Below are 22,841 nucleotides of genomic sequence, written 5' to 3'. Positions count from 1 at the left end.
TAACCCGAACTTCATAACAGGATGACACTCCACGCAACACATTTCTCACTCATGGTTGCACACCAATATTTAACAAACCAAACCAAACTAGACGAAATAATTAACTACAACTCGTAACATAAACAACCCACCAATGCCTATCCCAAACCAAAGACAAAAGAAAATAAAAACTCTTTTTTTCCCCCCACACCTGAAAAATGAATTTTTACCTCAGTTGGTTAGAGTGTTGCGCCAATGAGGCCAAGGTCGTGGGTTCGATCCCCATTACAGGCCACACAGTTTTTTGCCCCAAATAGAGAAATTCGCTTCAATAAGCGATACGTGCAGCTAAAAAGCACTGCCTTCTTTAAACTTAACCAAAACTAGATAAAGACTAGATCAGTGTTTTTCAACCACTGTGCCGCGAGATATAGTCAGGTGTGCCGTTTCATCAAAAACCCGACTTCTTCTGGACTAGTTTGAGTAAAAATTGGGTTTTACACCTTCGTCATTACGTAAGAACGTGGTACGAAAGCAGGTTAAAGCATTAAAAAAAGAAGTGAATTTCTCTATTTGGGGCAAAAAACTGTGTGGCCCGTAACGGGGATCGAACCCACGACCTTGGCCTTATTAGCACAACGCTCTAACCAACTGAGCTAAAAATTCATTTTTCAGGTGTGGAAAAAAAAAGAGTTTTTATTTTCTTTTGTCTTCGGCTTGGAATATGCATTGGTGGGTTGTTTATATTACAATACTCTTCACCACTAGATGGCAGCACAGAACGTTGCCGGTGAAATGAAACTTAACAGACGTCAGTCTGGTTAATCTCCACCTGGCTGCTCCCATCTTGTATCAAAGTACTGTGTCAGTGACAGTGATGGATAAGTTTTTGAAAAGGAAGAATCGAACCAGGATATCAGCTCTGTGTTCATCCATCAGGTCCAGGTTTCACACTGAGTGAGTACAAATAAAAAAAAGAAATTGGGAAATACTTTTTTCTGTATTTATTTGATTCCTGTTGATAAAGCATTGATGAGAATGACTTTATATTGTTAATAGAGGCTACAGAGTTTAAAATGTTAACATTTTCGGTTGGTGGTGTGCCTCGAGATTTTACCAAAGAAAAAAGTGTGCCTTGGCTCAAAAGAGGTTGAAAAACACTGCTCTATAGCACTTTATTACATCCTCAGCTGACATAACATTTATCTGTATATCTTTTCACAAGATTATGTCAGTCGAGCACACCACCACCGGGTTTCCCCACAGAGGCACGGAGTCAGGCGTTCCAGAGACTATTATCAATCTAACCAAACACCAAAATAGACACACGCCCAAGACACCACTGCCTCATTCAGGCTCCTCTCTGAGTGTGTGTTCACTCCCACCTGTGAGCCCAGTAGCTCCTCCTTTATAGGCAGAGAGGTGATGCAGCACACCTGATTCACATCCGGGACTTAATCACCTCTCTAGCACAGTCATTAATGCATGTTTTTGCATCATGTGAGGAAACTAGGTTACCGAGAGAAAACAGTCAAACCCAAGAACACGCAAACTCTACACAGAAACGCCCAGTGAGATCTCAAACCCATGATATTCCTGCTATGTGACAAGAAACGTATACACAATTAAGCAAGAGTTATCATTATTAGAATGTGTAAAGTCTTATGTACTTCAATTCAGATGGAAAAAATAAAAAGTCACCAGGGACAAAAATACCATTTGAAACCATCGTTTATAGGCCACAACAGACTGCAATATTTGGCCATCCAAGGTGAACGACTGGTGGCGATATCGTTGGTCTTGGCTCTAAATCTGTAGTCCTATGGTGGCCCTGAAGTGCAAACCACAACAACAAATCACTAAACACAACAACAAATTGGTTGTGGTTGGCACTTCAGGGCCACCGTAGTAGTCCTACAGTGCAGGTGTGACCGGTTCAAGGACGGCTGTTATCATGGTCTTGCAACCTGCGATCTCCACACAGAAAACGTCATGTTGTGGCCTAAAGTTTATGAGATTCGTGTTGTACAGTGTGGCTAGCTGTGAACTTATAAGATTGTTAAAAATCACACAATCTTGAGGAGCCTTTAGATGTAACTCAGGTATTTCATGTATGATATAATGTTGGATTGCACATCCCCAATAGCAACCAGAGTGGATTGGGGTAAGCGAATTCGAAACGGGCTACAGGAAAAGCTCGAACTGTTTCAGACTCTTGCTTCAAGCCAAGACTGCCATCTGGTGGAGTCAGAAAATAAAGTGAATAGTTGATGAAGCTTCATTGAAGCTTGGTTTGGTCATCCCTCCATACAGCAGAGGGTAGTGCAAGTTGTTGTTTTGATGTGGTACAAGGTTTCAAACCCAAACATTGATGAAACAGGTTAAAAACAAACTTTTCAAATAAGCATTTGTGTCTCTAGCATTTCAAATTTGAGTGGATGATTAGTGGACTGCATGGTGGCGTCCCACAGTCTTCCAATGACTTGTTGTTGTTGTTGTTGTTGTTGTTGTTGTTGTTTGTTTCTCTGGTTACCACAAAGCAATACTGCACACACTCCCCTAATTAGTCATCAGTGGTATTACTGGCTCCGCCCCTACCCGTCTGTATATTTGATGACAAACTGTCTGTCTGTCTGTCTGTCTGTCTGTCTGTCTGTCTGTCTGTCTGTCTGTCTGTCTGTCTGTCTGTCTATCTATCTATCTATCTAAGGTGGGGAAATACCTTGTAGGGGGATTTCCAGTGAAACATTACAAGAGAATAAAGCAAAACAACAAATGAGATCACCTGCTAGCTCAGTCCTTGCACATTAAATCAACCTGTTCCTTGACACGTCAATGCAAACTCCATAATTTATCAGGCGTGTCTGCTTATTAATTATAACCTCCAATCACTGGCTTCTGTTGTCGGTATGACACAGCTGTTTTACTTCCTCGTATCAAAACCTACATGTACTAAATGACAGAAACCCTGATGTCCAAGCAATGAGGTAATGAATTGCCATAAATATACCAATGTACCTGTGTGGATCTGTCCAGATTGCATAGTCTCCTTGTAGTTTTTATTTACACCACAATGCTCAAGGTATCCAACTCTCCTATCTATTATTTCTGACAGATGACCTGTTGGTTTTTCCCTGAATTCTCTTGTGCCTTGCCAAGACTTGATGCGCATCAACTCCAGTGGTGTGCAAGTGTGAAGTTTCTACACTGAACAAGAATAAAAACATGAGCTGAACTCAAATATCTAAGTCTTTTTCTTTCGACACAAAACACCGATTTATCCCAAATATTGTTCATAATTGTGTCTAAATCTGTGTTTGTCAACCTCCTCCTTTGCCCAGAGCAACCTCACAGGTTGGCATGTCGAGATGCTGATTATACAGGATCTTAATATCCCAGGGGTCCAGAAGGGGTCAGAAAGTGGGTCAGTATCTGGTCTGGCCACCATTTGTCTCACACCAGTTCAACACATCTTCTTCACAACACCTTGATCAGGTTATTGATTATGAACTGTGGGATGACTGTGCCTCATTCCTCTGCAGTGGCTGTAGAAAGTTGCTGGATATTAGCAGGAACTAGAACATTAACTGCTCACTAACGCAGATTTCCACATTCGTGAACTATATTTGAGAGGAGTAGGCCTTTTGTATGCATAAGTAAAACGTCTGAGATCTTTGAGTTCACCTCGAGAAACATGGACGCAAAATACACGTTGCTTTTATATTTTTGAACAGCATCTCTAGTCTTTCACAGGTTATGTAGTTTTCCAGGTTTGTTTAATAGCATCATTGAAACTTGTGAGATGAGCCCATGTTTTCTTATGCACAGCCAATTTAAAGATGATTGATGATAGATGATTGTCACCAAATACAGTGGTGACACGGTACCTTCAGTCATGTTTTCCAGGGAGCATGCAAGAGTCATCTCACTTGAGGGACTGCCCATTTCAGGTTTGTCAAGTTCTTAAATGTGTTTAGCTCAATGATACTCAAAAGAAGCCACACTTGATGACTGAGAACTCATTCCATGAAATCAGCTGACGTGTTGACAAGGTGTCTACATACAGAAGGTAAGAAAAATCGAGTTTCACATCTTTATCTTTTATCTTTTCATCTTTTATCTTTAGAAAAAAAAATTGAATGTTTGCCATCAGTCAGTTTACTGTCAAATTTCGTGAAAATTTAAGGTGATAAATTTTGACTTGGTTTAAGGCCATGTGCGCAGAAGTAGTTTCACACTAAGGAATGGGCCTCCCGAAACAAAAATAAATCAATAAATATTAGTAAAAATACTATGTGTGTGTGTGTGTGTGTGTGTGTGTGTGTGTGTGTGTGTGTGTGTGTGTGTGTGTGTGTGTGTGTGTGTGTGTGTGTGTGTGTGTGTGTGTGTGTGTGTGTGTGTGTGTGTGTGTGTGTGTGTGTGTGTGTGTGTGTGTTAATTCAGCTCTCTGAGTTTCCCTCATTTCAAAATATTGTAACTGGTAAAAACATGCTACGAGTGAAAAATGTAAGATTAACAACAACAACAACAACAAGCTTCCTGTTTTATCATTTGATGGTTTTGTCCCAAAAGAAAATCCAAAATATCATTCGATCGTCGACTGTGGCAAATGTCCCCTGTAATGTTGTACTTTTCTGCTCTGTTCATTTCAATGGTAAATTGTGAAATTTGTGAACTGATTTTACAGCATAATTCTCAGTTATCGGTGATCAAGTTTATACAATGGTGGACAGACCCCTGACTAACTGGAATTCTGGCATCTGTGACTGCTTTGAAGATGCCAGCACATGTAAGAATAACACTTTTGTTTTAGTTATTTTTAGTTGTTTTTTTTTACTTTATACAATGGTATAATCTTTTTCAAAAAGGTACATCACTCCTCTCTTTGCCTTTGTCTACTTGATAGGCTGTTATGGATTCTGGTGCTGCCCATGCTTGGCCTGCACAGTGTCTAGTAAATTCGGAGAGAACAGATGTCTCCCTTTATGCGACATATTTTCTCCCGGAATACTTGCTGTCTTTGGAATACCTCTGATCGCCCCTCCTGCCGTCTTGTCGTTGAGGGCTGCCATGCGAAACCGATACAACATCAAGGTGAGTTGCACTGGATGTTGACCAACAAAAGAATGTTGTCGTGTACGAACCAGTGAGTCAGTCATCGCTTTCTATTTGCTTCCCTTCCCTGCAGGGCTCACTTTGTAAGGACATTGCAGTTTCCTGTTTCTGTCCCTATTGCGCTTGGTGTCAGTTGCATCGAGAGCTAAAAGAGCGAAGAAAAGCCCCTATTATCATCAATGTACAGTCTCCTCATGTCAATGTACCTCCTGCCAATTTCAATGGGTACCCAGCTCATATCAGCACACAGCCTGTGGTTGTAATGCGTTGAACCTCACCTCTGGTTTATTAATGTATTTCTGATTTTATTTTCTTTCAATGAATTTACCAGGTGACCATAATAATATATTTGCCATCCTGGAACCGGCATCATAATATGGCTTATTACAATCATTTTCTCTGCCTTTCTATCAGTAATTTTTACTCTCTTGATCTTTTTTGTTACACTAAAAATACTCAAGTGTAATGTAGCGTAGTTCATAAACCAACTTTGGCTAGTTAGTTGATGTAGTAGGTCATTTCAAATGACACCAAGTGACGTTCTTGTGTCGCTGACGACAGAATCACTCAAGGGAGCCAAACATATATCTTTATTATCTTTTCAATTTATACAAGAAAAGCATTGTAGAAAAAGAAAAAGAAAACGGCCTCATATTACACAGAAAGAACATAACATGGTGAACAAAGACCCTCACATTGTCAAGTCAAAAAGAAAATGAAAAAATAAGTTAAAGTAACATTGATACAGTGTACAGAAATATATAACCACGTAAAGGTAAGAAAAAATATGCAAGCAGATATCCAGGCATTACAGTGTTATTATACAGTGTTTGGTTTATACCAAAACTCAAGTGTGGTTATTATTTTCCTGACCAGATAAGTCCATGTGGCCCCTCTGTAGAGTCTGTGCACTCTCCATAATGATTTAATAAAGAGACAGTCAGAGATGCAATGGCAGCATGATCCCTATGAGATCTTTTATTTGTTACAGTATTTGGAACTTCATATGACAATTTAATGCATTAGGATCCCAATTTCTAATAATATCTATTCAAACTAACAATCAATAATATTCACAGTATACTTGACAAACTAGTGGTGTAAGATCTGGACTGTACATGGAGGATATGTAGAATTTGCACAAATAAATATGTTATGGGACACTTCTGCAATTCATGTTTATTTCATGTTATTCGAGCATTTTCTTAGGGACATGACTGATTCTACATTTTATTTTATTTTTTAAAAATAACAACAATACAGTCTGTGGTAACACTTTGTACCTGTGCATTGTAATTGTAAATTTACAATAAAACTGTTTTGGGGGGTCTATTGCAACAAACGTTTGTGTCATGAAGTTTTGAATTAAACGTTTACAAATTAAAAAGGAATCTGGTGTGTTCATTTCATACGGAAGTGGGGAAAATGTGACTGATCCTCATGTTCTGTTTTCATTCATTTTCTGTTGTCTCTTTCTTACTGCTCAATGGTCTCATATTCCTTTTTGTATATTTTTTTCAACACATCAGCTTCACATTTCCATCTCATCAAGCCAGTAGTTTGTGTATTTGTGAAAATATGGATGTTTATAAATTATATTTAGGATTGGAGCTTGATGAACAGAGCTGGATGAGACCCTATTGAAATGCAAGAAATTATTATTCTTATTTTTATTATACTTCTCTTCCCTTACAATTAAAACTGCTGCATTCCTGACTAAACATGCTCAAACCTTTGTGAAATTTGCACAAGCAATCTACTACTGGCAATGTCTGGTAGATATATGAAGCAAATGAGCTTTACAAACATGCCATTGACACCCATACTGACTGGACGTCTGCCATTTGTCATTGTGCGTGATATATTTTAAACAAGAGCCTCCGAGGGGGTAAGTCCTAGAGACCTCAAATTTGGCCATCAGACCTTCCTGATGAAAACAGAATGTTATTCAAAACTCAAGGAGCGTTGCCATGGCGCTCCACAGTAATAACCAAATGAAGTTTCATGAACTACTCTTTTTGTTTTCTGAAGCCACGAGATGGCAGTGTCTGTTCAACAAATGCTTGAAAGCACACTTCCTCCAAAATGACTTATTTGATTTTTTTATCCTGTCATTTTATTTTATTTTATTTATTTTTTTTATTCTGTGTGGAGAAATGCTCAAATTAATTGTTTTCTGTTTTATTCATTCTATTCTATTCCACTGTAGAATGTAAAAAAAATAACAGAAAATGTTGTAAAAGAAAAATGAATTAGGTACAAAAACAGCTGAAAATGTAATGAAATGTTCATCATCCTAAATTGCAATTGAAACTTCATAAATGCAAAATAGCATTCAGTTTTTGTTTGAAAACTACTGAATACATGAAATCGCACAAGGTGTTTTAGCCTCATTTTAAAAGTTAAACGTGTTTTGCGGCTCCAGTGTGCAGATCCACTGTATCCACAAAGTTTTTATATCGTCTCCCAAGGTGGAAAGATTCTTTCACAGTTGTTATTCCCTCCTGCAGAGACTGCCGGAGGCTATGGAGTGCTTTTATTGCGCATGGGCATCTCTCCACCTCCCTCCTGCTCGTTCAGTTGTAAACAAACATGGCGACCCGTAGCGTATTAGTCGCGGTCCATATTCTAGTTTTATCATCCATATCTGTAGTTTAGTAGTTGAGACTCACCCCTGATAGCATCCGATGCGTCATCAGTCCATACGGATGTCGGGTTCTCTCCATTTTCTTCAAGTTTAGAGCATATTGTTCTCTGCAAATGTCTGTGTTGATTCATTACAAAATCAAGCAAAAGCGCCCTCCCATGGTCCGCCATACTAACTACATCGTTGTCAGCGTGTCTGCTCCTGCAGTGTAAACACACTGTTTGTTTGTTTTTTAACAGATTAGGTGTTGTCACCCTTATACCACCCACTCAGAGGAAAAATAAAAATGTCTAATTTGGTATCATGATACATTTTAAAGAAAAATTAAATAAGATATTCATGGGAGAATAGTTTTTAGCAGAACAAGGTTCAACTTTTAGGATTAGAATTATCTTCAAGAACAGATTCACTGACTAAATGATACAGAAATAAAATTGTTTCAGATTTATTAGATATTTTGGGGGCAATTAAACATATAAAACCACAGTGTATTATTTCAATACTTCTGGTTGAGTTAAGGTCTTCACATTACCTTTCACAACAATTACAGCCTGCACTGAGTTTGAATCAACAAATGAGTCATGATCCTCCTCAAAGAGGACATTTGTATTAACCTACAAGATTCATTGCCTTGCCCTATTGTTAATATGTACAGCACATACAAAGCTTAGAATTCACTTTACTCCCAAATCCAGAAAAAAATACATGAAGAAATGTTAGGTTTAGGCTATAGACATTTATTAAATCTGCAAGAAAGAACAAGACAACAAGGGTAACTTTTTACTCGCGAGGAGAATGAACAGGAGGCGCCCAAGTTACACCTCCGACCCACTCTGAGCTCCCTGCCATTCTCCTGCGCTTTTTTTTCGATTAACAGATGGGAGGGTTTACACAGAAAAAAACACATTGCTATGCTAGACATTTGTAGAGAATGTCAGTCTCCCCTGGAGGTGTGGGATGCTACCGAGACATCAGCTGAGGCAAGGTTGCAGTGTTCTTGCTTATCAGCCTCCATCAGAGTGCCCCTGCCAAGGCAGAACACATGTTTATACAAAGTTAAACAGCGTCTGAGTTACGCTGCCAAATAAAGACAGAAGGAAGAAGATTGAGATTAAGCATGAATATGGCAACTATATATAAAAACACTCTAACAAGAAATAAAACAATCAATTAAATAAACACTGGCATTATGAAGACAATGAATGTATTAAGTTGTATTTTGACCACTTTTGTTTTCGTTTCTCTGTGCCTGAAGGTTCAGGTTTTTCAGGTTTTTATTGTCCATTTTGAGCCGTCTGGCTCTGCGTGTCCCTATTTGTTTATCATTGACACAAAACATAAAGAGCATTGAACATCATCCATCCTTTTGCCCTGGCCCTTACTAAGTTCAAGGCCTGATCTCATTTACATTGATCAGAAAAATAAGCATTACTGTTGGATACCCTACCATCAGCCAGGTGATAGAGTGAAATTCACAACACCAGTAATCACACAAAGAATGACTGTGCAACTGCAAAAGACAAAAATAGACATGATCACATTAATAATGGTGATGAAGGAGAGGGTGATTGTTTTTCACTTACAAAACTTCTCAGCCAAAGACGCATGAACATCCTGGTTTGACTCCTAATCAGTGCAGTCCATATGCTGAGGAGTACTTGAGCAAAATCCTGAATCTCAAACGACTTCCATTGATGGATCGAGCAGCATAAATAGGTTTCACTGTCGCCTATCAGAACCAGATGGAAACAAAATAAGGGTGCCACTGAATTTGTGTTATGCTATGTAAATAACAATGTGATAATAACAGAAATTAAAATCCATAATATAAAGTAATCATCATATTTACATCATGTGCATAATAAACACATTTTATATGGTGCACTTTATTGAGTTTTGCAATGTGTGTGACACATTCAAAAAATTATTAAAAATACGATGTTAAAAACCAGTCCATGGTGTAAAAATGGATGGGTCCACTGATGTAAAGGATGGGCCAGATATACAACTAAAGTTGAGCCTGAATGCAGGAGATGCAGTTGGTGCCCACTCTACTCTGAGTTGAGAAGGTAAGAAGTTTGTACCTCATGGTGTCTTGTGAGTCAGTCTGGTGTGGGGAATCAATGGTTCACAGGTGAAATTGGGAGCAAATCAGTGGAAAAAATAACTAATAACAAAATTACAGTCAAAAAAACAAACCATTCCCCTTAAGCCACACAGACCTGGGAAGATGAAGACCTGCCAGAGGCGTTGTCCTTCCATCATTCTGCAAAATGCAGTCACTCAGTCAGTATGGAGCTCACCTGTGAAACTCACGTGGCATGTGAGTTTACATTAACTCCATGGCATAAATAAACAGTGAGCAACGTGACAAACATACAGTGAAGGACAACATGGAAGGTGACGTCCTCCGGGGATGACACAGGAACTCATCAGAGTGTCACTTGAAGACTTAGTGACCAATGTGAGAAAGTCGTCTTCTTCTGTATACAGTGGAATGACACACCATTCAACACAGTGAAACAACCACTCTGCGGTTGGTTTAGAGGGAAGGCTGGTCTGTGTTTTTAGAACGTGGTGTTGATGTCTCTCTGCAGTGGCTGGAATCCAGAAGGACCTCTGAGACTTTCACGGGGATGTGGGAGTTGCGTAGCACCTGGAAGGGTCCTTGTCATTTCTTACTTCACCAGGTTTTTCTTCGAAGCTCACTGATGATCACCCAACTATTTGGCTGGAGGTTGTGGAGCTGATGAATGCCGGTTTTTCAGACAGCCTGTTTGCTGGGCAGTAGTCTAGAAGGGATAAGACTAACATCATGACAGGAATTTAGATTGTTCTGGTGCTATTGAACAAGTATCATCAGACCGTATGTTGAAATTTGAGGAGAGGCAAGAAGCACCACAGAAAGATAATGAGCCTCATTGTACCCAGTTGCAAACCCGCATTGAAAACTTAGATAACGTGATTGTTTTTACCAAAATTCTAAATTTAGAAGGAATGTTTTCCGTAATGTTCTCCTTTCTGAAACTCCTAATCTCCTAATCATCTGTCTTCCTGATGTAACTTGCACATATCTTAAAATATATATATTCATTTGAAGCCAGTAAATACTTCATGAAGTAAAACAAACACAAAAATAAATTGCAACCGAGATATAATTTTCAAAAGCTACTTTGTGAACATGTGTCATATTGATATCATTAATGCTGCCAATGAAAAGAGCCAATTAGTCAAATAAATCCAGGTCAGATTTGTTGGGAATTATTATTATTGCTATTATAATTGTGACTTATGTCCCACACAATTTGCTTTACTCTCAAATTAAGAATAAATACATCAACACATAAAACAATCATTTACATAGCATTGGTATTATGAAGAAAATGAATATATTACATGGCATGTTCAGTTTTGCTTTCATTTCAGTGCATCTGAAGTTTCCTGTTTTTCAGGTTATTATTGTTGACGTTCAGCCATCTGTCTCCCTGGACTGACTCATTTCTTCAGGGGCCAAGAAGGTGACTGGATGACAGAGGTGAGAGCTCTACATTTCCAATATTTAGATTTACCAACATACATTGCTATCTGAACCTTTCTTTTTTCTTTGAAAACATAGGTTGAGCTTCCAAAAGATTTGTATATGTTACCAGTTGGACAGTTCGGTTTGATTTTTATGATGTTGTTAGAACAGTGGATTCTATCCTTCGAGGAGAACTGAGGATGTTAGTTGTGACAATGAAGAAAATCCAAAACACCACCTGATTGATTTAACATCTGATAGATTCTTAGTTACTGATCTAGTTTGTGGTGTTGAATGGGTAAACAAAACAAAGCACCTTCAAAATGGTGCTCGAGGTTGCCATTTCAACATCATTGTAATAATTCATTGAATTCCTATATGCTAAACTCCTATGAAAGCCATTGAACTTACAATCTTTTGGAAGGCAACGGTATTATTTAAATAACTGTATTGGTTTTGACTTTTCCAGCCATGGAAAAATGTTTAGAAACTGTATCCTTTTGAGAAATAAAGGAAGTTTGTAGTCTCTTAGTCAGCAGTCAAATTGTTTAAGGTTTTACTTTACAATTAACCATGTCGTTAAAGAGAATTCAGCAGAATTAGTGCTTTAATGCACAAAACATGTGTCGCTGCAGTTATCATTGTTGTATATCGGGACATGTTCCTTTTTTCACATGTGTCAGGATGAGAAGAATAATCTCCGACAATGGGCTGAATTCATGTTTTTGTTCAAATATTATGTCTAACTTCATCATTTTGTTTTGATTTGATTTGAAAGACAACAACAAAACAAAAATACAACAAAAAAATTATACAAACAAACACAATCAATTGTTTATTATATTTGTGCATTTTACATACAAAAGAAATGTCTAAATATACTTGTACTATTCCCTATAGTAGATGTCACTGGTGTAAGATGGTATGCAGGTTGAAAGTTTCAGGTTCCTGAGACATTCTGGTTTCTCATGAACAGGTTTTGCGTCAAGGCGCTCCCTGATCTTGTCAGATTGTCAAATGAAGAAATGAAAACATGCTTCCTTATCGTGTTCAAAACCTTCCTGTACTATCACTGTTACATTTGAGTTTCTGTTTCACTATTTTCAGAGAGGAACTGTTTATTTTCTCAACCTGAAGCGAATCCAATGGCAGAAAGACCCTTGACTGATTGGGACTCTGGTCTCTGTGACTGCTTTGAGGACGCAAGTACCTGTAAGAATCAAAATATCATCTTTTGTTCAAATCTACCATCGAGAGACAGTTTTATATGGGATTAATTTTGTTTTATCTCAATATTTAGTTGTATCTGATTTCTTTCCACTGACTTTTGAACATGAATAGGTGGTCTTATGTTCTTCATTTTAGTATGATTATGATGATGATGATGATGATGATTATTATTATTATTAATCAATAAATCTCTATGTTTACCAGGTTGCTATGGGTTCTGGTGCGCTCCTTGCCTGGCTTGCACAGTTTCAGGAAGATTTGGAGAGAACAACTGCCTCCCTTTGTGCGACTATTGTGGTCCTGGTATTATGGTGTACTTTGGTATCCCTGTGTGTGTCCCTCCTGCAGCTTTATCAATGAGGGCTGCCCTACGCAACAGATATGATATCAAGGTACATACACTGAAATATGTTAAATTTTGTCATCTATTTACCTATTTAAAGTAACAGCTCGTAAATAAACATTACAGTCAGTAAATGTTTTGTGTGGCTCTCGACAGGGTTCCCTTTGTAAGGACATTGCAGTTTCATGCTTCTGCTCTTGGTGCTCCTGGTGTCAGATGCATAGGGAGTTGAAGGAACGCAAGAAAACCCCTACTGTCATCAACATACAGCCTCAAGTCTTTGTCAGTCCCCAGCCTGCTCCTGTGATGGTGATGCCTGTGAACCCAGCTCCTGTTTACTTCACAAACCCACCAGGAGTCATTATGACTTCAAGATAAAAAAAAAGAAAGACAAAAAGGTCTACACTCTCAATGTCATAAGGCTGATCTCAATGGTACAGAAGTAATCATATATCATTCATGTAACCACAGCTAATTAAACTATGGAGTGGAATCAATTCATTTGTTAAAATTTTTTGACTGAACATAATCAGCTAAACACTCGGTATCTTGATCATTAATAAATATGTTAATTTGCAATAACTGGATTTTACTGTCGGCTCCAAATCCATCCATCTATCATTAGTAGAGGCCTCAGGCCTATAGGCTGCATTGGTGCAGCCACTGACTCATGACTTCTAAAGTAACTGTTTTCATGTACCTTCTAAAAATATACATCAATGTAAGTGCTGAACCCTTGACAATGTCTAAATAAATGCTAATTAAACTTAGTACTACAAAACTCAAGAGCCTCTTTCATTCATTTAATCTGTGTGAACACAGCGCGAGCTCTCAGCACGGTGTCGATCAATCAAAACAACACATATTTCTCTGCAACTTCCACTATTAATTTACATGTGTCTGAACACATTTTACTCTGTTTCAATCAAATTAACGTTCATAAACTGTTTTTCTCTGTTTTAAGTTGCAATCTTGGTTGATAAATGCACCGATGTGAATGCAGAATGTGGAAATAGAAAAAAACATTAATTGCATTATTAGTTGCGCAAAATTCCAAATCCTGGAGTGTCTGATTATTATGTTGTCCACAGAAAAAATAATTATTTTGTGAAGGATAGAAACTCCTCTTTGGTATTGCTGTAACACAATGACAACATTTGATTATGATTTGGGGTGACAAGGGAATTATCTACAGTTTTACATAGAGATGTTGCTTGTAAAAGGAGAATATCTGCTTTTAATTTCATCACAAATTCCAAAACTTTAAACCTTTTTGCCTTTTTGTGAGTGAATGCTATGCACATTCTAGGATACAAAGGTTATCCTTGACATTTATTAGCAATGTGAGCAGTCGTTGTGTGTGAATATGCGCAGTTTACTCTGTGTGTGTCATTATGGGGGTTATCTATTGTGGTCAGTGTATAAAATGTTGTGTTTCAGTGGCTCAGGGAAAGCTGTTGTGAAAATGGAGCCAAAGTAGTAGATTAAACTGTATTGACATTTGAGGACATACCAGTAAAACAAACATCCAGTCCCTTATCCTTTTACAGAGAAGTGACTTGCATCTATTGAATTGTTTTTTTGGAGCCTTTTTCTTTGGAAGCTGTACTCACAAAGATGCATTTCTAGTGGCATAAAGCACAAACAGTTTAGTTTAGTTTCTAAACCAGCGGTGACGAACATAAGGCCTGCAGGCCAAATTCAGCCTGACAGTGTACAACTGGCCAACAGGAGGACCTAAAAATATGAACTCCAAATTAAAGTAACTGCTGCTTCCAACTTGCTACTTCATTGTTTGCGAAGTAGCATGAGCAACAGAACTCATTCACATATATGAACTGGAACAGGCACTTGGCAGGAGTGAAGACTTTGGCCAACGCCAAATTTGTCAAAATGGAAATCAATGGATTACAATGTTGTTTATCCACCATACCACTCCTTCCATCATTTGCATTGGTCATTTGAATTGCTCCATGTGTTCAATGTTTGATACAGATGTACACACATTTTACAATTTCATTGACATCCCTAATATTTGATCCCAAACCAATAACCAGGGGAATCACATCACTGCATCATGTGGTATACCAGGATAGGTCATTGAAAATGGAACATTGTGGCATTGGTTTTACTTTAATCGAATTAAAACTGACTGTGTTATGATGAAAATACTTTCTTTTTTACCTTTTCATGACCGAGACCTTTGACCCAATCGCTCTCTGAATTTAATGGAACCCACTTTCGATAAAGGCAAAACATCCCTGGAAATGTCATGCAATTCAGGTGAATAGTTTTTGCAAGAATTTGGTAAAACAAACAAATGCATACATACATACATAAATGCAGACAAAAACTTAATTTTCCAACTTCCGTGGGTGAAGGTAAAGATGTAAGATTCACAGGAATGAATGTCAACGCCATCTCGTTAAGGCCTAAACATTGTAGGTTTATGCACATAATGTAGTGTTGAAATAATTTCTTGTCCTTACAAACATTTTCCAATTCTTTAATTGAAATACTTTTAAAAACTGAAGGACACACAGAGAGCAGTTTATTGATGATTTTAATTGAGATCAAACATCTCTGCAGCTGATTCACGGTTCACCTGAACTCTGCTACTCCCTGGTGGAAAAGAACCAAGCAGAGTGACGTGTGTGTGCCACATTGATGTAGAACAAAACAGGACATTTCCATTAGTAACAGGACAAACAGGAGGCTGCATTGGTTGTTCGACAACCAGGTATATGTCTTGTGTTATCAGGTATATGTTTGGTTTATACAATGTGCACTGCTTTCATGCACAAGAGACAGATCCCCGCGATTATAACAAACCTTTACAACACGTTCAAATACATTTGCAGAACAGAATGAAGCAAGACAAATAAATAAATAATCAATAAGTAACTTTTATCAGATGCATTATTTCATTAATCGTTGTATTACAGGCGATGCATTTGTAAATGTTAATGAAAACATTGCTGCAAGTGAATAAAACATAGAAATCTGCTATCCTTAGTGATAAAAGCATTGCTGCTGTTATCAATCATTTATTATATTTGTGCATTTTACATACAAAAGAAATGTCTAAATATAGTTATACTATTCCCTATGGTAGATGTCACTGGTATATAATGCTCTGCAGGTTGAAAGTTTCAGTTTCCTGAGGCATCCTGGTTTCTCATGAACAGGTTTTGCATCAAGGCGCTCCCTGATCTGGTCAGATTGTTTCATGTAGATAAAGGACAATGTGCTTCCTCATCTTGTTCAAAACCTTCCTGTACTATCACTGTTACATTTGAGTTTCTTTTACACTATTTTCAGAGAGGAATTATTTATTTTCTCAACCTGAAGCAAATCCAATGGCAGAAAGACCCTTGACTGATTGGGACTCTGGTCTCTTTGACTGCTTTGAGGACGCAAGTACCTGTAAGAATCAAAACATCATCTTTTGTTCAAATCTACTATCGAGAGACACTGTTTTATATGGGATTAATTTTGTTTTATCTCAATATTTAGTTGTATCTGACTTCTTTCTACTGACTTTTGAACATGAATAGGTGGTCTTATGTTCTTCATTTTATAATGATGATTATTATTATTAATCAATATATCTCTATTTTTACCAGGTTGCTATGGCTTCTGGTGCGCTCCTTGCCTGGCTGGCACAGTTTCAGGAAGATTTGGAGAGAACAACTGCCTCCCTTGTTGCGACTTTTGTGGTCCTGCTGTTGCGGCTTACTTTCTTCTCCCTCTGTGTGTCCCTCCTGCAGCTTTATCAATGAGGGCTGCTCTACGCAACAGATATGATATCAAGGTACAAGACACTGAACTATGTTAAATTTTGTCATCTATTTACCTATTTAAAGTAACAGCTCATAAATTAACATTACAGTCAGTAAATGTTTTGTGTGGCTCTCGACAGGGTTCCCTTTGTAAGGACATTGCAGTTTCATGCTTCTGCTCTTGGTGCTCCTGGTGTCAGATGCATAGGGAGTTGAAGGAACGCAAGAAAACCCCTGCTGTCATCAACATGCAGCCTCAAGTCTTTGTCAGTCCCCAGCCTGCTTCTGTGATGATGATGATGCCTGTGAACACAGCTCCTGGTTACTTCACAAACCCACCAGGAGTCATTATGACTTCAAGATAAAAAAAAGAAAGACAAAAAAGTCTACACTCTCGATGTCATAAGGCTGATCTCAATGGTACAGAAGTAATCATATATCATTCATGTAACCACAGCTAATTAAACTATGGAGTGGAATCAATTCATTTGTTAACATTTTTTGACTGAACATAATCAGCTAAACACTCGGTATCTTGATCATTAATAAATATGTTAATTTGCAATAACTGGATTTTACTGTCGGCTCCAAATCCATCCATCTATCATTAGTAGAGGCCTCAGGCCTATAGGCTGCATTGGTGCAGCCACTGACTCATGACTTCTAAAGTAACTGTTTTCATGTACTTTCTAAAAATATACATAAATGTAAGTGCTGAACCCTTGACAATGTCTAAATAAATTCTAATTAAACTTAGTACTACAAAACTCAAGAGCTTCTTTCATTCATTTAATCTGTGTGAACACAGCGTGAGCTCTCAGCACGGTGTCGATCAATCGAAACAACACATATTTCTCTGCAACTTCCACTATTAATTTACATGTGTCTGAACACATTTTACTCTGTTTCAATCAAATTAACGTTCATAAACTGTTTTTCTCTGTTTTAAGTTGCAATCTTGGTTGATAAATGCACCGATGTGAATGCAGAATGTGGAAATAGAAAAAAACATTAATTGCATTATTAGTTGCGCAACATTCCAAATCCTGGAGTGTCTGATTATTATGTTGTCCACAGAAAAAATAATTATTTTGTGAAGGATAGAAACTCCTCTTTGGTATTGCTGTAACACAATGACAACATTTGATTATGATTTGGGGTGACAAGGGAATTATCTACAGTTTTACATAGAGATGTTGCTTGTAAAAGGAGAATATCTGCTTTTAATTTCATCACAAATTCCAAAACTGTAAACCTTTTTGCCTTTTTGTGAGTGAATGCTATGAACATTCCAGGATACAAAGGTTATCCTTGACATTTATTAGCAATGTGAGCAGTCGTTGTGTGTGAATATGCGCAGTTTACTCTGCGTGTCATTATGGGGGTTATCTATTGTGGTCAGTGTATAAAATGTTGTGTTTCAGTGGCTCAGGGAAAGCTGTTGTGAAAATGGAGCCAAAGTAGTAGATTAAACTGTATTGACATTTGAGGACATACCAGTAAAACAAACATCCAGTCCCTTATCCTTTTACAGAGAAGTGACTTGCATCTATTGAATTGTTTTTTTGGAGCCTTTTTCTTTGGAAGCTGTACTCACAAAGATGCATTTCTAGTGGCATAAAGCACAAACAGTTTAGTTTAGTTTCTAAACCAGCGGTGACGAACATAAGGCCTGCAGGCCAAATTCAGCCTGACAGTGTACAACTGGCCAACAGGAGGACCTAAAAATATGAACTCCAAATTAAAGTAACTGCTGCTTCCAACTTGCTACTTCATTGTTTGCGAAGTAGCATGAGCAACAGAACTCATTCACATATATGAACTGGAACAGGCACTTGGCAGGAGTGAAGACTTTGGCCAACGCCAAATTTGTCAAAATGGAAATCAATGGATTACAGTGTTATTTATCCACCATACCACTCCTTCCATCATTTGCATTGGTCATTTGAATTGCTCCATGTGTTCAATGTTTGATACAGATGTACACACATTTTACAATTTCATTGACATCCCTAATATTTGACCCCAAACCAATAACCAGGGGAATCACATCACTGCATCATGTGGTATACCAGGATAGGTCATTGAAAATGGAACATTGTGGCATTGGTTTTACTTTAATCGAATTAAAACTGACTGTGTTATGACGAAAATACTTTCTTTTTTACCTTTTCATGACCGAGACCTTGACCTTTGACCCAATCGCTCTCAGGATTTAATGGAACCCACTTTCGATAAAGGCAAAACATCCCTGGAAATGTCATGCAATTCAGGTGAATAGTTTTTGCAAGAATTTGGTAAAACAAACAAATGCATACATACATACATAAATGCAGAGAAAAACTTAATTTTCCAACTTTCGTGGGTGAAGGTAAAGATGCAAGATTCACAGGAATGAATGTCAACGCCATCTCGTTAAGGCCTAAACATTGTAGGTTTATGCACATAGTGTAGTGTTGAAATAATTTATTGTCTTTACAAATATTTCCAATTCTTTAAATGAAATACTTTTAAAAACTGAAGGACACACAGAGAGCAGTTTATTGATGATTTTAATTGAGATCAAACATCTCTGCAGCTGATTTAAGGTTCACCTGAGCTCTGCTACTCCCTGGTGGAAAAGAACCAAGCAGAGTGACGTGTGTGTGCCACATTGATGTAGAACAAAACAGGACATTTCCATTAGTAACAGGACAAACAGGAGGCTGCATTGGTTGTTCGACAACCAGGTATATGTCTTGTGTTATCAGGTATATGTTTGGTTTATACAATGTGCACTGCTTTCATGCACAAGAGACAGATCCCCACGATTATAACAAACCTTTACAACATGTTCAAATACATTTGCAGAACAGAATGAAGCAAGAAAAATAAATAAATAATCAATAAGTAACTTTTATCAGACGCATTATTTCATTAATCATTGTATTACAGGCGATGCATTTGGAAATGTTAATGAAAACATTGCTGCAAGTGAATAAAACATAGAAATCTGCTATCCTTAGTGATAAGAGCATTGCTGCTGTTATCAATCATTTATTATATTTGTGCATTTTACATACAAAAGAAATGTCTAAATATACTTATACTATTCCCTATGGTAGATGTCACTGGTATATAATGCTCTGCAGGATGAAAGTTTCAGTTTCCTGAGGCATCCTGGTTTCTCATGAACAGGTTTTGCATCAAGGCGCTCCCTGATCTGGTCAGATTGTTTCATGTAGATAAAGGACAATGTGCTTCCTCATCTTGTTCAAAACCTTCCTGTACTATCACTGTTACATTTGAGTTTCTTTTACACTATTTTCAGAGAGGAATTATTTATTTTCTCAACCTGAAGCAAATCCAATGGCAGAAAGACCCTTGACTGATTGGGACTCTGGTCTCTTTGACTGCTTTGAGGACGCAAGTACCTGTAAGAATCAAAACATCATCTTTTGTTCAAATCTACTATCGAGAGACACTGTTTTATATGGGATTAATTTTGTTTTATCTCAATATTTAGTTGTATCTGACTTCTTTCTACTGACTTTTGTACATGAATAGGTGGTCTTATGTTCTTCATTTTATGATGATGATGATGATGATGATTATTATTATTATTAATCAATACATCTCTATGTTTACCAGGTTGCTATGGGTTCTGGTGTGGTCCTTGCCTGGCTTGCACAGTTTCAGGAAGATTTGGAGAGAACAACTGCCTCCCTTTGTGCGACATTTGTAGTACTGCTGTTGCGGCTTTCTTTCGTCTCCCTCTGTGTGTCCCTCCTGCAGCTTTATCAATGAGGGCTGCCCTACGTAACAGATATGATATCAAGGTACAAGACACTGAACTATGTTAAATTTTGTCATCTATTTACCTATTTAAAGTAACAGCTCGTAAATAAACATTACAGTCAGTAAATGTTTTGTGTGGCTCTCGACAGGGTTCCCTTTGTAAGGACATTGCAGTTTCATGCTTCTGCTCTTGGTGCTCCTGGTGTCAGATGCATAGGGAGTTGAAGGAACGCAAGAAAACCCCTGCTGTCATCAACATGCAGCCTCAAGTCTTTGTCAGTCCCCAGCCTGCTTCTGTGATGATGATGATGCCTGTGAACACAGCTCCTGGTTACTTCACAAACCCACCAGGAGTCATTATGACTTCAAGATAAAAAAAAGAAAGACAAAAAAGTCTACACTCTCAATGTCATAAGGCTGATCTCAATGGTACAGAAGTAATCATATATCATTCATGTAACCACAGCTAATTAAACTATGGAGTGGAATCAATTCATTTGTTAAAATTTTTTGACTGAACATAATCAGCTAAACACTCGGTATCTTGATCATTAATAAATATGTTAATTTGCAATAACTGGATTTTACTGTCGGCTCCAAATCCATCCATCTATCATTAGTAGAGGCCTCAGGCCTATAGGCTGCATTGGTGCAGCCACTGACTCATGACTTCTAAAGTAACTGTTTTCATGTACCTTCTAAAAATATACATCAATGTAAGTGCTGAACCCTTGACAATGTCTAAATAAATTCTAATTAAACTTAGTACTACAAAACTCAAGAGCCTCTTTCATTCATTTAATCTGTGTGAACACAGCGTGAGCGCTCAGCACGGTGTCGATCAATCGAAACAACACATATTTCTCTGCAACTTCCACTATTAATTTACATGTGTCTGAACACATTTTACTCTTTTTCAATCAAATTAACGTTCATAAACTGTTTTTCTCTGTTTTAAGTTGCAATCTTGGTTGATAAATGCACCGATGTGAATGCAGAATGTGGAAATAGAAAAAAACATTAATTGCATTATTAGTTGCGCAACATTCCAAAATCCTGGAGTGTCTGATTATTATGTTGTCCACAGAAAAAATAATTCTTTTGTGAATTAGGATAGAAACTCCTCTTTGGTATTGCTGTAACACAATGACAACATTTGATTATGATTTGGGGTGACAAGGGAATTATCTACAGTTTTACATAGAGATGTTGCTTGTAAAAGGAGAATATCTGCTTTTAATTTCATCACAAATTCCAAAACTTTAAACCTTTTTGCCTTTTTGTGAGTGAATGCTATGCACATTCTAGGATACAAAGGTTATCCTTGACATTTATTAGCAATGTGAGCAGTCGTTGTGTGTGAATATGCGCAGTTTACTCTGTGTGTGTCATTATGGGGGTTATCTATTGTGGTCAGTGTATAAAATGTTGTGTTTCAGTGGCTCAGGGAAAGCTGTTGTGAGAATGGAGCCAAAGTAGTAGATTTAACTGTGTTGACATTTGAGGACACACCAGTAAAACAAACATCCAGTCCCTTATCCTTTTACAGAGAAGTGACTTGCATCTATTGAATTGTTTTTTTGGAGCCTTTTTCTTTGGAAGCTGTACTCACAAAGATGCATTTCTAGTGGCATAAAGCACAAACAGTTTAGTTTAGTTTCTAAACCAGCGGTGACGAACATAAGGCCTGCAGGCCAAATTCAGCCTGACAGTGTACAACTGGCCAACAGGAGGACCTAAAAATATGAACTCCAAATTAAAGTAACTGCTGCTTCCAACTTGCTACTTCATTGTTTGCGAAGTAGCATGAGCAACAGAACTCATTCACATATATGAACTGGAACAGGCACTTGGCAGGAGTGAAGACTTTGGCCAACGCCAAATTTGTCAAAATGGAAATCAATGGATTACAATGTTGTTTATCCACCATACCACTCCTTCCATCATTTGCATTGGTCATTTGAATTGCTCCATGTGTTCAATGTTTGATACAGATGTACACACATTTTACAATTTCATTGACATCCCTAATATTTGACCCCAAACCAATAACCAGGGGAATCACATCACTGCATCATGTGGTATACCAGGATAGGTCATTGAAAATGGAACATTGTGGCATTGGTTTTACTTTAATCGAATTAAAACTGACTGTGTTATGACGAAAATACTTTCTTTTTTACCTTTTCATGACCGAGACCTTGACCTTTGACCCAATCGCTCTCTGAATTTAATGGAACCCACTTTCGATAAAGGCAAAACATCCCTGGAAATGTCATGCAATTCAGGTGAATAGTTTTTGCAAGAATTTGGTAAAACAAACAAATGCATACATACATACATAAATGCAGACAAAAACTTAATTTTCCAACTTCCGTGGGTGAAGGTAAAGATGTAAGATTCACAGGAATGAATGTCAACGCCATCTCGTTAAGGCCTAAACATTGT

At 37.7% G+C, this 22,841-nt stretch overlaps 2 protein-coding genes across 2 annotated transcripts; both read left to right on the top strand.

The window, feature by feature from the left end:
* The first annotated feature begins 11,254 nt into the window (after positions 1–11,254).
* LOC308137919 (cornifelin-like) lies at positions 11,255–13,567 on the top strand. Its single transcript, XM_080506821.1, has 4 exons — positions 11,255–11,276; positions 12,369–12,473; positions 12,696–12,883; positions 12,991–13,567. Exons 2-4 carry the CDS (start codon positions 12,407–12,409, stop codon positions 13,210–13,212), a joined length of 477 nt encoding a protein of 158 aa, XP_080362947.1. The 5' UTR covers positions 11,255–11,276; positions 12,369–12,406; the 3' UTR covers positions 13,213–13,567.
* A 6,397-nt stretch (positions 13,568–19,964) lies between these two features.
* Positions 19,965–20,767, top strand: LOC308137133 (cornifelin homolog A-like; the record flags this gene model as incomplete). The annotated part of the gene is made up of 3 exons (XM_080505707.1): positions 19,965–20,031; positions 20,247–20,434; positions 20,543–20,767. The coding sequence occupies 3 exons, from the start codon at positions 19,965–19,967 to the stop codon at positions 20,765–20,767; spliced, it is 480 nt and encodes a 159-aa protein (XP_080361833.1).
* Positions 20,768–22,841: the final 2,074 nt, after the last annotated feature.

Source organism: Blennius ocellaris (assembly GCF_963422515.1).
Source record: "Blennius ocellaris genome assembly, chromosome: 12".
Lineage (NCBI taxonomy): Eukaryota > Metazoa > Chordata > Actinopteri > Blenniiformes > Blenniidae > Blennius > Blennius ocellaris.
Note: the sequence above shows the minus strand (reverse complement) of the source record. Positions and strands in the feature narration are given on the sequence as shown.